This window comes from Ranitomeya variabilis, chromosome 3 (assembly GCF_051348905.1).
Source record: "Ranitomeya variabilis isolate aRanVar5 chromosome 3, aRanVar5.hap1, whole genome shotgun sequence".
In the NCBI taxonomy this organism is placed as follows: domain Eukaryota; kingdom Metazoa; phylum Chordata; class Amphibia; order Anura; family Dendrobatidae; genus Ranitomeya; species Ranitomeya variabilis.
Window position 1 is genome coordinate 548,501,029 of NC_135234.1, and position 14,026 is coordinate 548,515,054.

At 45.6% G+C, this 14,026-nt stretch overlaps 1 protein-coding gene across 1 annotated transcript in view; it reads left to right on the top strand.

Moving 5' to 3' along the window:
• The window catches only part of UGGT2 (UDP-glucose glycoprotein glucosyltransferase 2), a 459,065-nt gene that overhangs the window by 219,714 nt on the left and 225,325 nt on the right, over positions 1 to 14,026 (top strand). The window contains exons 19-20 of the mRNA XM_077297152.1: positions 9,519 to 9,617; positions 12,462 to 12,556. Of these exons, the coding sequence (XP_077153267.1) occupies positions 9,519 to 9,617; positions 12,462 to 12,556 (194 nt within the window). The remainder of the gene's footprint in view (positions 1 to 9,518; positions 9,618 to 12,461; positions 12,557 to 14,026) is intronic.

Sequence of the window (14,026 nt, forward strand, 5' to 3'; positions counted from 1 at the left end):
TCACTAATATTTTTTGTTAATAAACATGTTTTGATACCTGTACCGAGTCTCCTATGTCTTTCCTCTAAATACCACTTATGATGTTAGTGGTAAGGTAGTTGATGTCATTAGATCCTGATTCTGTTCTGTTCAGTATCTATTGGACGCAGACTGAAGAGACAACGGAGGTATAATAAAGCATGAGCACAAAACCCAGCCTCATGAATTCACTATTTCTGACACCTGTCCAGGTGAGTATAGATATGCCTTTTATCACCTCCATCGTCTCTACAGTTTGTGTGAAATAGATTACGTAGACTAAAGAGAAAATGGTGGTTATACAAGGCAGTTCTCTAGTCACCAGGTCAGGTGTCATAAATAATGAGTTCAAGATGCAGAGTTTTGTGCATCATGAACTCACTATTTGACACATGACCTGTTGAGTATAGATCTGCTTTGTATTACCGCCATTGTCTCTTCAGTCTATGACACATAGATTAAGCAGACTGAAGAGATTATGGAGAAAATACAAGTAATATTAGTTTTTGACAACTCATAGCTCCATACCAAACACACAAAGCTGCAGTGTTCTACTTAATAACTCCTGGAGCTATGAGGTGGCAAAAAAACCCAAAGTATACGGCACAGTGTGTTTGTTCGGCGAACTGTGTGTGTTGCCGACAGGGAAATACACAAATACCAAACCGTATTGGGGGCAAAAAAACATTTAACATTTATTAAAATGCGCCGGCTTGGGGTAGAGTGACGGAATTGGGGGGGGGGGGGGGGGTGTAGCTGTGAGGCCTGGCTAACTGAAGATGATGCAGGGGTTGCAGGAGAAGGGGCAATTAAACTAGTAAGGTCAGGGAATTCAAGGATGGTGGTAGAGGCATGGGAAGGCTGAGATACACTGGAAGGGCGAGATAAACCTGACATCAGACACACATTGGGAGGTGAGGGGGGAGGGATAGCGATAGTCCGCTATTTCTTTTTCCCTTTCCCTTTTTGGGAGTGATGCAGCGGTCTGGGGAGCCTCGGTGGGCTCATTTCTTGCGGCTTGGTCATGGTGGCCGACCTGTCAGGGTCCTGCTGCATGGTGGTGGTGGGGAAGGCCATGCCAGGGTCCTGCTGCTGCTGCATGGTGGTGATGGGGAAGGCCATGCCAGGGTCCGGCTGCTGCATCCTGGTGGTGGTGAAAGACATTCCAGGGTGCAGGTGTTACTGCATGCTGGTGGTGAAAAGCATGCCAGGATCCGGGTGCTGCAGCTGGGACCTGGTGATAGTGGCCGACCTGTCCTGATCCGGGTGCTGCTGCTGCTGCTTGGTGGTGGCAGTGGAGGATGTCCAAGCAGGAGCAGCAGTTGGCATGGTGGTGGCGTTGGGCTGTCCAACGGCACTCGGAATGGTGGTGGCGCTGTAGTGGTGTCCGGCAGTGCTTGGAATGGTGTTTGCCGTGCAGTGGTATGCAGCAGAGCTCGGCATTGAGGTCAAGCGTGACAGTGTTGGCACAGGTGGAAATGCCGCCACAGGCTGCTGAAAATACTGAGTCTGCTGCATAGCCTGCACGTAAGCAGCATTGCAGGCCTGCATGACACTAAGCTGGAGGTCAGGAGTAAGGTGTTCCGACATGCCCTTTTCTATTTGATTTAAAAAAATGATGTGCTGGCCTCTGGAGGTTGGCTTTCACTTGGTCAAGGCTTCTGATGACATCCTGGATAAGTGTATTCATGGTTCAAGCCACTATCCAGTCTGTCTCCCATCGCCTTGAGTCCATCATGAAAGATCAAGCTCAAGTGCAAAAACTCGGGCATGAGTGACCTGTCCGAGGCCCTCTGCCGCTGCAGGGAAGAGCCCAAAAAAAAGAGACAGAGGACTGGGACAAGGAAACACCTGATGGACCAGCTTCCTGGTCTCCAGTCTGTGTTGCAGGCCCACTTGCTGCTGCACTGCTGGATGGGTTGGACGGGTCTGTGGCTGTTTGATGAAGGACCGCTTCAGAACCAGGGTCAAGAGTGCTGCTCCAGGTGCTCTGAAAAAAAACAAAGCACATTAGTACAAAATATTTATAAGAGTAAAAGCGCCAACTCCTGTGGAATTGAAAAATACAGATTAGGCAATACAACACAATCCAATGCAAGACAAAAATACTTACCGTATTTTCCGGCGTATAAGATGACTGGGCGTATAAGACGACCCCCCAACTTTACCAGTTAAAATATAAAATCTTCTTAAAAGTCGGGGGTCTTCTTATACACCCTATGTCGTCTTATAGGGCCGGTGAATATGTGCCTTTTGGGGGGGGGGGGGGGAGTGATCCTGATGACGAGGGGGCGTCTCACAGATAAGTGAGTATCCCCCATTACCTTATCGTAGCGGTGCAGCGTGGGGGTCTCAGTGCTGGGAGTGGCGGCGGCGGCGGCTGCTGTGCTCTGGTGCGGCGGTTGCTGTGCTCTGGTGCGGCGGCTCCTCTTCTGTGTGGGGCCTCTGTGCTGTGCGGTGGCGGTGGCGGCGGCATATCTTTATCCAGTTGGGGCTCCTCCGGCATCTCCTTAGCCCTGGAGGCCCCGCCGCAACTCCATCGGTGCAATGCAGCGGCCATTTTCCCGGAGGCAGCTCAATAGGTGCGATGCGGTGGCCTCCGGGAAAATGGCCGCTGCTCAGATTCAGATCTCGTCCCGAAATCTCGGGACACGAGATCTGAATCTGAGCAGCGGCCATTTTCCCGGAGGCCACCACATTGCACCGATGGAGTTGCGGCGGGGCCTCCAGGGCTAAGGAGATGCCGGAGGAGCCCCAACTGGATAAAGATACGCCGCTGCCGCCGCCACCTCACAGCACAGAGGCCCCACACAGAAGAGGAGCCGCCGCACCAGAACACAGCAGCCGCCGCCGCTCCCAGCACTGACACCCCCACGCTGCACCGCTAGGATAAGGTAATGGGGATTACTCACTTTCCTGTGAGACGCCCCCTCGTCATCAGGATCACTCCCCCTCCCCACCCACCATATACACCGGCGTACAAGTCGATTCCCGGCGTATAAGACGACCCCCGACTTTTAAGAAGATTTTCGGGGGTTAAAAAGTCGTCTTATACGCCGGAAAATACGGTACGTTCTCTGGGCAAGGACCGGTCTCAAAAATGGCAGCATGCGGTGATGCTTATATTTTCTGATCCTAGCTCCAGATCCACTGGGAACACAGCTCTTTTGACGAAGGTCCTTGTTGAAGCGATCCTTCATCGAATGCCAACGTGTTCTGACTTTGAGCACTGTTGAAAAAAAAATATGGTTAAACAATGGACTTTTGGCTGGGATCACACAACTGTGTGTGATGAGAGAAACTCTCAGGAGTTTGTCTCATCACACTCAGTTGTGTGATCCCGGCCAAGGTCACTGCTGCTTCACACCGCATTGCAATACTTACGAAATACCTTGCGAACCCGAGCCGGGGCGTTGTCCCAGCCATCCCACATCGCTTGGGCCACCTCATTTCATAGCCGCTGGATCGTATCATTGTCAGAGTGCTGTGGAAGTCGGGTGTCCCACAACGGGACTCGCTCATGGACCAGGGAGCTGAGGATACCGTTATCAATAAGGTCCTCATCCCGTTCTGGAACCTAGAAAATAAATAAATACATTAATGCTTGAGACATTAACATAAGGAAAAGAAAGAAAACAGAGACAGAAAACAGGCAAGAATATTCAAAGTCAAGAAAAAAAGAAAGGAGTCAAGAAGAAAAAGGTAAAGAAAGAGCAAAGTAAAGAAACGAACAGTCAAGAATATTAGTGTCAAGGTACAATAAACAGAGTCCAATCAGTCAGATATGCTAACATGCCGCCTTGCCACACGACCGTGTCCACGCTGCTCCTGCTCATCCTCTGCCGCAGTTGAAGAACTGTTCTGAAAATTAAAAGAAAAAAAATTTGTCACATGTGTACACTGTTTGCAGAATTAGGCAAGTTGTACTTTGATCACATGATACTTTTTATACGTGTTGTCCTACTCCAAGCTGGTCAGGCTTGAGAACCAACTACCAGTTAAGTAAATCAGGTGATGTGCATCTCTCAAATGAGGAGGGGTGTTGTCTAATAACATCAAAACCCTATATAAGGTGTGCTTAATTATTAGGCAACTTCCTTTCCTTTGGCAAAATGGGTCAGAATAGGGCTCTGAAAAGTCCAAAATTGTGAGATGTCTTGCAGAGGGATGCAGCAGTCTTGAAATTGCCAAATGTTTGAAGCGTGATCACCAAACAATCAAGCGTTTAATGGCAAATAGCCAAAATAGGCAAAAAAAGGCGCAAAATAACTGCCCATGAATTGAGGAAAATCAAGCGTGAAGCTGCCAAGATGCCATTTGCCACCAGTTATACCATATTTCAGAGCTGCAACGTTACTGAAGTAACAAGAAGCACAAGATGTGCGACACTCAGGGACATCACCACCTTTGAACAAGAAACATAAGATATTTCTTGGCCCAGTCTTGCCATTTTATCTTAAGACTGACTTTTCAAAGGTTTTATGGACTGATGAAATGAATGACTCTTGATGGGGCCAGATGGATGGGCCAGAGGCTGGATCAGTAAAGGGCAGAGAGCTCCACTCCGACTCAGACACCAGCAAGGTGGAGGTGGGGTACTGGTATGGGCTGGTATCATTAAAGATTAACTTGTGGGACCTTTTCGGGTTGAGGATGGAGTGATGGTCAACTCCCAGACCTGCTGTCAGTTTCTGGAAGACAACTTCTTCAAACAGTGTTACAGGAAGAAGTAAGAAAAACATGATTTTCATGCAGGACAATGCTCCATCACATGCCTCCAACTACTCCACAGCGTGACTGGCCAGTAAAGGTCTCAAAGAAGAAAATAATGACATGGCCCCCTTGTTCACCTGAGCTGAACCCCATAGAGAACCTGTGGTCCCTCATAAAATGTGAGATCTACAGGGAGGGAAAATAGTACACCTCTCGGAACAGTGTCTGGGAGGCTGTGGTGGCTGCTGCACGCAATGTTGATCGTAAACAGATCAAGCAACTGAAAGAATCTATGGATGAAAGGCTGTTGAGTGTCATCATAAAGAAAGGTGGCTATATTGGTCACTAATTTTGGGGGGGTTTTGTTTTTGCATGTCAGAAATGTTTATTTCTAATTTTTGTGCAGTTATATTGGTTTACCTGGTGAAAATAAACAAGTGAGATGGGAATATATTTGGTTTTTATTAAAGAGAACCTGTCACACCCAAAATGGAAGTTGAGCTAAGCCCTCCGGCATCAGGGTCTTATCTACCGCATTCTGCAACAGGGCATACAAAGCACGCCGGAGCCGCAGCATGAAGACTAGAAGAGGACGTCATCGTAAGAAGATGGGAGGCCCCGGACCGCAGCGGGACCGCCCCTGGGTGAGTATAATCTAACCTCTTTTTCTGATCTTTCAGGTTACATCGGGGACTTAGCTACAGCATTACAGAATGCTGTAGTTAATCCCCAGATGCCGGTGGGCTTAGCTCAACTTCCATTTTGGGGTGACAGGTTCCCTTTAAGTTGACTAATAATTCTGCACAAACAGATATCCTCCTAAAATGGCCAAATCTAAAGAAAAAAAAAAAAACACTCCAACTTCCAAAAATATTAAGCTTTGGGTTGATTGAGAACATAGTTGTTGATAAATAATAAAAATAATCCTCTAAAGTACAACTTGCCTAATAATTCTGCACACAGTGTAGATGTGAAAGTGAATACTTACTATTCTGAAGAGGTGAGTACTCACTTCACTGTCATTTCCACCTTGTTCAGGCCCAAGACGCTCCTCAGAAGAAGATGACATTCTGATGCATGCAGCAAGAAAAAAAAAGACAGAAATTATTAGGACATATAGAGACAGAAAATAGAAAATAAAGACATTGGCTATGATACTCACATTGTTCAGAGTGTAGATTCCTCCCAGCTACAGAGCTTGTTCCCAGTCTGCTGAGTAGTGACCTGCAAATGCCCACTCCCTCCTTTTATCAGTTTGTATGTGGGGGGTGGCTAATCAGTGTCTAGACATGTTTTCTCTGGTGCAACTCATGCGTTCACAAACGCAAACAAACGCATGTGCTTGTGAACGCATGCTTTCTCATAGACTATGATGCGTTTTTTTCGCCGCATTCCTTCCGCTAACAACCGCATACCTTTCAAGGCGGCAAATTGACACCTCTGAAATTACAATATGTAGCGTTTACCGCGCCGAAACGACCCATGCCTCGTCAAACGCGGCAAAACGCAACCGATCGTAGACACCTGCGTCCCTAATGTTAAATAGGAATACATGACGCATGCGGAAAATTGCGGCATAAACGCTGCGGACACAACCGCAAATGTGAAACCAGCCTTAAATCTACTACAAAATATGCATGTGTGTAAATTTGACCTAATAAATGTGTGAACAAAGCTGTAAAGGAATATATCATCAGAAAATAACCTTTTGTTTAAATCAAGTGTTTATGTTAAACTGAAGTTTTTATTTTATTTGATGTTTTTATTTTTCTCAAGTATTCATATCTCAATCTATATGCAAATCTCGCAATTCTTAGGCCATGTTCACACAGTGCGTTTTTTACCGCGGAACCGCGGCGGTTTTGCCGCTGCGGTTCCGCAGCTGTTTTCCATGCAGGGTACAGTACACTGTACCCTATGGAAAACAGGACACACTGTGCACATGGTCCGGAAATTTTAAAAAAAAAGCCGTGCGGAATAGCTCCCGGAAAAAAGAAGGAGCATGTCAATTCTTCGTCCTGAACCGCAGCGGTTCTGCACCCATAGACCTCCATTGTGAGGTCAAAATCGCAGTAAAACCCGCAGATCAAAAATATATCTGCGGGTTTTACTGCGGTTTGTTGTGCAGAACCGCTGCAGCCGGAAGTGCGGGGAAGCCGGCGGAAGTGCGGGGCCGGAAGTGCGTGGGCGGAGAGACATGGAGGCATACCGGCGCATGGGGATCGTGTCGGCCGTTTGATTGATTTGGTATGTGTGTCTGTGTGTGTGTGTCTGTGTGTGTGTGTGTGTGTGTGTGTGTGCGTGTGTGTCCCCATGCGACGCTAGTGCCTCCATTGTGCTAAGTCGCCGTATGGACTACTACTCCCATCCGGTATTAGGATGGGAGAGTTGTCCCTGTGTCCGGCGACTTAGCACAATGGTAAAGTTACACCAAACACCTACACACAATACACATACATGACACACAGTACAGTACATACAACATATAACACAGAGTATATACTCACCAACAGCACACTTGTAGGCGAAGCCCTCGATCCTCCAGGAAAAAATCGCAAAATAATAAAGCAAATTCATACTCCCTGTCCGCAGAATCCATAAAACGAGTGTCCCACGCCGATCGGCTGCTCTCCGGCGATACACTGCCAGGAGCGAAGCTCCTAGCAGTGTATCGCGTACTGTCCCGGAGCTCAATGACTCCGGCGTCTCGGTTAACAGCAGTACAGCTGCGTTGAACTTTCCCACGCAGCACTGCCGTTAAGCGAGAGTGCCGGGGTCAATGACCGCCGGTAAACTCGCTCGCGCATGCGCAGTGACACACCGACAGGAACTATGGCTCCTGTCAGTGTGTTGCTGCATCCGTGGAGAGCAGACATATCTCTGGATGTGTCTGTTCTCCATGGAAAATCTTCGTGGGATACGTGGCACTTAAATACGTGGCACTTAAATACGTGACACGTGTCACTTATACGTGATACGTGTCACTTAAATACGTGACACGTGTCACTTATACGTGATACGTGTCACTTAAATACGTGGCACGTGGCACTGAAATACGTGGCACGTGGCACTTAAATACGTGGCACGTGGCACTTAAATACGTGGCACGTGGCACTTAAATACGTGGCACGTGGCACTGAGATACGTGGCACGTGGCACTTAAATACGTGGCACGTGGCACTTAAATACGTGGCACGTGGCACTGAGATACGTGGCACGTGGCACTTAAATACGTGGCATGTGGCACTTAAATACGTGGCACGTGGCACTGAAATACGTGGCACGTGGCACTTAAATACGTGGCACGTGGCACTTAAATACGTGGCACGTGGCACTGAAATACGTGGCACTGAAATACGTGGCACGTGGCACTTAAATACGTGGCACGTGGCACTTAAATACGTGGCACGTGGCACTTAAATACGTGGCACGTGGCACTGAGATACGTGGCACGTGGCACTTAAATACGTGGCACGTGGCACTTAAATACGTGGCACGTGGCACTGAAATACGTGGCACGTGGCACTTAAATACGTGGCACGTGGCACTTAAATACGTGGCACGTGGCACTGAAATACGTGGCACGTGGCACTGAAATATGTGGCACGTGGCACTTAAATACGTGGCACGTGGCACTTAAATACGTGGCACGTGGCACTGAGATACGTGGCACGTGGCACTTAAATACGTGGCACGTGGCACTTAAATACGTGGCACGTGGCACTTAAATACGTGGCACGTGGCACTGAAATACGTGGCACGTGGCACTGAAATATGTGGCACGTGGCACTTAAATACGTGGCACGTGGCACTGAAATACGTGGCACGTGGCACTTAGGCTATGTTCACATTTGCGTTGTGCGCCGCAGCGTCGGCGCCCCAACACACAACGCAAAGTAAAACGCAGCAAAACGCATGCACAACGCTGCGTTTTGCGCCGCATGCGTCCTTTTTTGGATTGATTTTGGACGCAGCAAAAATGCAACTTGCTGCGTCCTCTGCGCCCGGATGCGTGCGCTGCAGTGACGCATGCGGCGCAAAACGCGGAGCGCTGTCATTCAAAACACGTCCACTCATTTTGGTGTTTAGTCCCAAAATGGAGGATGGAAGAAGAAAAGGGTTGGACAAGGAAATGACATCATTTCTTTTTTTTTTTTCCCCCACTGCAGTTAAAGCTTTATTTGTGTCAAACACAGACAATTTGCAGAGAAAACTGCATAAAAAAACGCACAAAAAACCGCACTAAAAAACGCACCAAAAAACGCACCAAAAACGCACCAAAAACGCACCAAAAAACGCACCTGCGTTTTCTGCAGAGACCTGCAGATTCAGTCAGGAAAAAAAAAGGATGGAAATCCTGAACGTGTGAACATAGCCTTACACTGGCCACTAGACCTAATATTAGACTCCTCCTTATCAGCTATCTGGATGTTGGCAGCAATGGACTGTAACTACTGAGTTAGATAGACCTATAACCTGGGCTTGCTTTGATCTGGATTGTGGAGGGATGAGGGAGAGTTGTGCTGTGCCAAGGCGAGTGCACTGGGCTTCCCTGCACATGCTCAGAGAAGCATAGTGATGTTCGCTCCTCCGTGGCCATCCACCCATATAGATAGATTCTTATTTGTGCTTTTTATCCTATAGGGAATAGTTGTAGTCACAATGCACTCACCAGTTGCTTGCTACTTGTGTGTAATTACATATAGTCCCTGTCTAATTGTAAACTCTTCATATATAGTAATTTTCTTAATCATTAGTAATGCGTTTTATTCATTTTCTACCTATAGCGACATACAATTTGCAGGATTATGAGACTTTTTCATATCTGGATTCACAAGACAAAAGTGCTGTTTTTGCTGAAAATATGAAATATGCTACAAAAGCAGGTATGACATATATCAAGGTTTTATATTACGGAAAAGTAAAATGATCTATATATAAAGAGCACTTAAGCATAAAATAAATATGGCATCCTTTGAATATAATTGTATTATTTTTTAAATAGTGCATTATGATTTATACCATTATGCCAAGCATGTTATCCCTGTTTCCCATATGTTACACAGTACACTAAGAGGCAATGATGGTAAGCCTGGGATTCCTCTTATGTAACTGATCGGCGCTGAGCTCAAATTGTAACCTCCGGATCTGCAAATGGTGGAAATAATTCCAATGCCCAAGCAGCGCGCATGGCAGAGCAAGCCTGGAGCAGGCACAACATACCGATTCACCAACTAACTATTCACAATGTATCAGGCAGTCTGCCAGTCAGCGGTGATTATTCATGTTGGATTGTTTGACTTACAGAAGACTCCACGTAGGAGCAGCCATATCACTCCGGGGAGCTCTGGGTGTTTTTCCACATACAGTCTGGGACTTTCCAAGCAATGTTTTTCTATGGGACCTACCCTGATTTTTTAGTTTTTCCAAGACTTCTACTCTTGTTCCTATAAATAATAGAGTAGTGAGAATCTCATTCCTTTATTCTTAGATAGTAGTGCATTATTAAAGACATCTGGTGAATTCTTTCAGAAAAATATACATTTTTTTTGTCCAGTAGTATCGGAACAGCTCACCAGCATCAATGGAAATCTGTAATGGTGTTTTTTGGCTTTAACGTTTTAGAATCTAGCAGAGGGTTAAAAATAAATAAGTTGAGATGATATTAGCCTTTACTGGCTGCAGTGACCACTCTCTGCGACTGCTCAGGTTTACCGGCTACTGCAGTGATGTCACAAGTGCAATGCACATCAACTCTGCAGCTAATCGCTGAGCTCACTGATTGGCTGCAGCAGTAATCTGCATTGTAGTTGTGATGTCCCCTCTGCAGCTACTAAACAGAGGCCGGAGCAGTGGTGGAGAGCTGTCACTTGCGCAAGGAATAGTAAATATCACCTAAAGGTATGGTTTTTACCCTCTCCAAGGCTATGGATAATACAATGTTAAAGCCACTAAACCCCTTCAATATAACACCAACACATGGACACCACAAATTGACCCACAGTGGGGGTCTTTTTCAGGTGTAGGACACTTTCCAACAGACTAGGTTAACTATCCCCAACCAATCACAAACCCTTTGTAATTGTAATAAGGGCTTATGATTGGTTAAGAACTTTCTCAATAAAATTATTGGAGGGTTTTGTACACCAAAGAAGGACCCCTGTGTGGATCAATACGTGGTGTCTACGTTAAAGTTTCATTGATGCTGATGAACTGTTTTGCTTTTTTGCTGACTGATTCTTCTGCCTGCACAGCCAACAACCATCCCCAGAGTGAAATTACTTTGCCATTCGTTCTGTAAAAGTGATAGCTTTGGTGTAGTAACTCAGCGCCCTGGCTGATCAACTGAAACATACAGTACCACCTGAACCATTTATTATATGAAGTGAAGGATCTGCTAAGAGGTGACTTCTGATACTCCATTCCATGTCATGTCATATTTGCACAAGTGACATTGGGGGAACTTCCAAAACTATGGTTGCACATTTTTTTTTGTCCAAAAATGAATGTCGCCCATTGGTTTGACCAAGTTTCCTTTATGGTTTCACATTTGTTACCGTGATCTAAATTTTTAAAGGTTGTGATGGAACAGTCACCAGCAATCTGCAGACTGGAAAGGCATGCTGGGAGTTTAGTCTCATAGTCATTTGAACTTAATCTGCCCTAGAGTGATATAAGAAGAAACCTACAGTACATTTGGATGGAAAAACAAAAGCATACTTCTGTTGTAAATTGCAAATTGAATAGTAGCAAATGGGAGCCAACAACATAGGGCTCCGACTGAGCAATACTGTTACTACACTGAAGGCATTGTATCAGTGATCCAAAACCAGTGTCCCACGTGTAGCTCATGTGCCCCCCATGTCTGGCTTGCACCTGTTTGCTAAGGCAAGTGCTAATCTCTATATCATTATCCACAGGGGGCAATAAAATATTACTTACTAATGACTCTTCGAACTTTATTACTTTTTAAGGCAGCACCAAAAGGGCATTGTTACATATATAAGCTGTTCTCAGACCATTATTTCTTTATAAGGTGGCACTCAGGGCATTACTACTTTTTATGGGAGCACTGGGGATATTACTATATTAGGGTGCGCCCTGAGAATTACAACCTTGACAGGGGCACACATGCAGTTACTTCGTATTTTGTCTACAATGTGGCTCGTGACCATCTCTCAGAACTAAATTTGGCTTTTCGTGGTAAGAAAGATTGGGCCCCCTGCAGTAGATGTTCTGGTCAGTCACTAGAGGGTCTCAAAGTATTACGCACCACTGCTCCGATACTGGTTATACAACTAGTACAAGCCCAGGGTGTTTGTATCCAAGCTAAATGGTAAGTAGACAATCCCAATAGCTGCCAACGTTTGTGTGGAATAGAGACTGGGGAGCATTGGCTTTATTATTGTTTTACACTTCCTATGGAGGATTTGCTCTTACGCTTAGGATAATTTTTAAGTAAAGATGTATGAAAACTTCAATATTACTTAATGTTTCTCTAGAAATGAGTACTGTATTTTGTTAGCGTTAATGTTCTCAATAGTAGTGAGTTAAAACCTGGTAAATGTTTTGCTTTGATTATGGCTATTACATTTCTCTGTTAATTGATGTGTGTTTTTTGCTTGTAAATGTATTTTTATTTTGAGCATGTTAAATAATAATCTCTTATTTGTGTAGTGTTAATGATGCCAGCCCTGAAATGCTTAGACTGTGGAATTTGTTATTTTCAGATGAGGATGTAATTTATGCAGTCACCATCTGGATTATTGCTGACTTTGACAAGCCAGCTGGGAGACAACTGCTTGCTAAAGCTGTGAAACACATGGTACAGTGCTACTAATTTCTACTGCTTTATGTTATACAGTGCCGTGTGCATGGGTGGGGGGCCTGACACCAACTTTTCAGTGAGCTCCCTAGCATGTGTCCTTTGATTTCTGGTGAATTTATTAGTTTTTAGTCTTGATTATCTTGTAATTATCATGTTTAACGTAGCTCCACAAAGATAAAAAATCCTTTGACTGGTATCCTGAAATACAGGAGGTCTAACAGTCTGACACCTTATTCCAACTCTGTGCTAAAAAGTGAAATTTAAAGAGGAACCACTCTTCTAAATCTTTATTTCATAAATTAATGGCACATGAAAATAATAATAAACTTTATAATATATCTTGTATATCAGAGAAGTCTCTTCCTTTCTCAGCCAAGACTGGTCTTTCGTTCACAAAATTCTCAATTCACAGGTGAAATCTGTATGCAGTAAAAACAGTTTGTTAAATTTGGAGATAGGAGTTGACATTTGTTTTTTTTATAAAAGGGAAAATGTAGAAGGGAAGAAGAGAAGATAGGAGCTCTAACTCTTACTCGTCCTCCCCCTTCCCGTCTACTTAGAACTTTAGCAATAGTGATGCGCGAACGTGCTGGGATAAGGTGTTATCCGAGCACCCTAGGGTGCTAACGGAGTGTATTCAGCGTGCTCGAATAATATGTCTGAGTCGCCGCGCCTGCATGTTGACAGCCGCAATACATGCAGGGATTGCCTAGCAACGAGGCATTCCCTACATGTTTTGTGTCTATCTAACAGCCGTGAGACATGCAGCAGCGGGGACTTGAACATATTTTTCGAGCACTCCAAAGACACTCGGTTAGCACCTGAGCATGCTCAGATAACACATTATCCAGGCACATTCGCTCATCACTAAGTAGCAACTGTCATCCCTTATCGCAGTAATGTAAAAATCTCTAATCACTAACTCAAGCATGTATAGACTTGGGGTACTGTCACACATTGGCACTTTGATCGCTACGACGGTACGATCTGTGACGTTCCAGCGATATCCATACGATAACGCTGTGTCTGACACGCAGCAGCGATCAGGGACCCTGCTGAGAATCGTACGTCGTAGCAGATCGTTTGGAACTTTCTTTCGTCGCTGGATCTCCCGCTGTCATCGCTGGATCGTTGTGTGTGACAGCGATCCAGCGATGCGTTCGCTTGTAACCAGGGTAAACATCGGGTTACTAAGCGCAGGGCCGCGCTTAGTAACCCGATGTTTACCGTGGTTACCAGCGTAAACGTAAAAAAAAACAAACAGTACATACTCACATTCTGGTGTCTGTCCCCCGGCGTTCTGCTTCTCTGCACTGTGAGCGCCGGCCGGCCGGAAAGCGAGCACAGTGGTGACGTCACCGCTCTGCTTTCCGGCTGGCAGACACAGTGCAGAGAAGCAGAACGCCGGGGGACAGACACCGGAATGTGAGTATGTACTGTTTGTTTTTTTTTACGTTTACGCTGGTA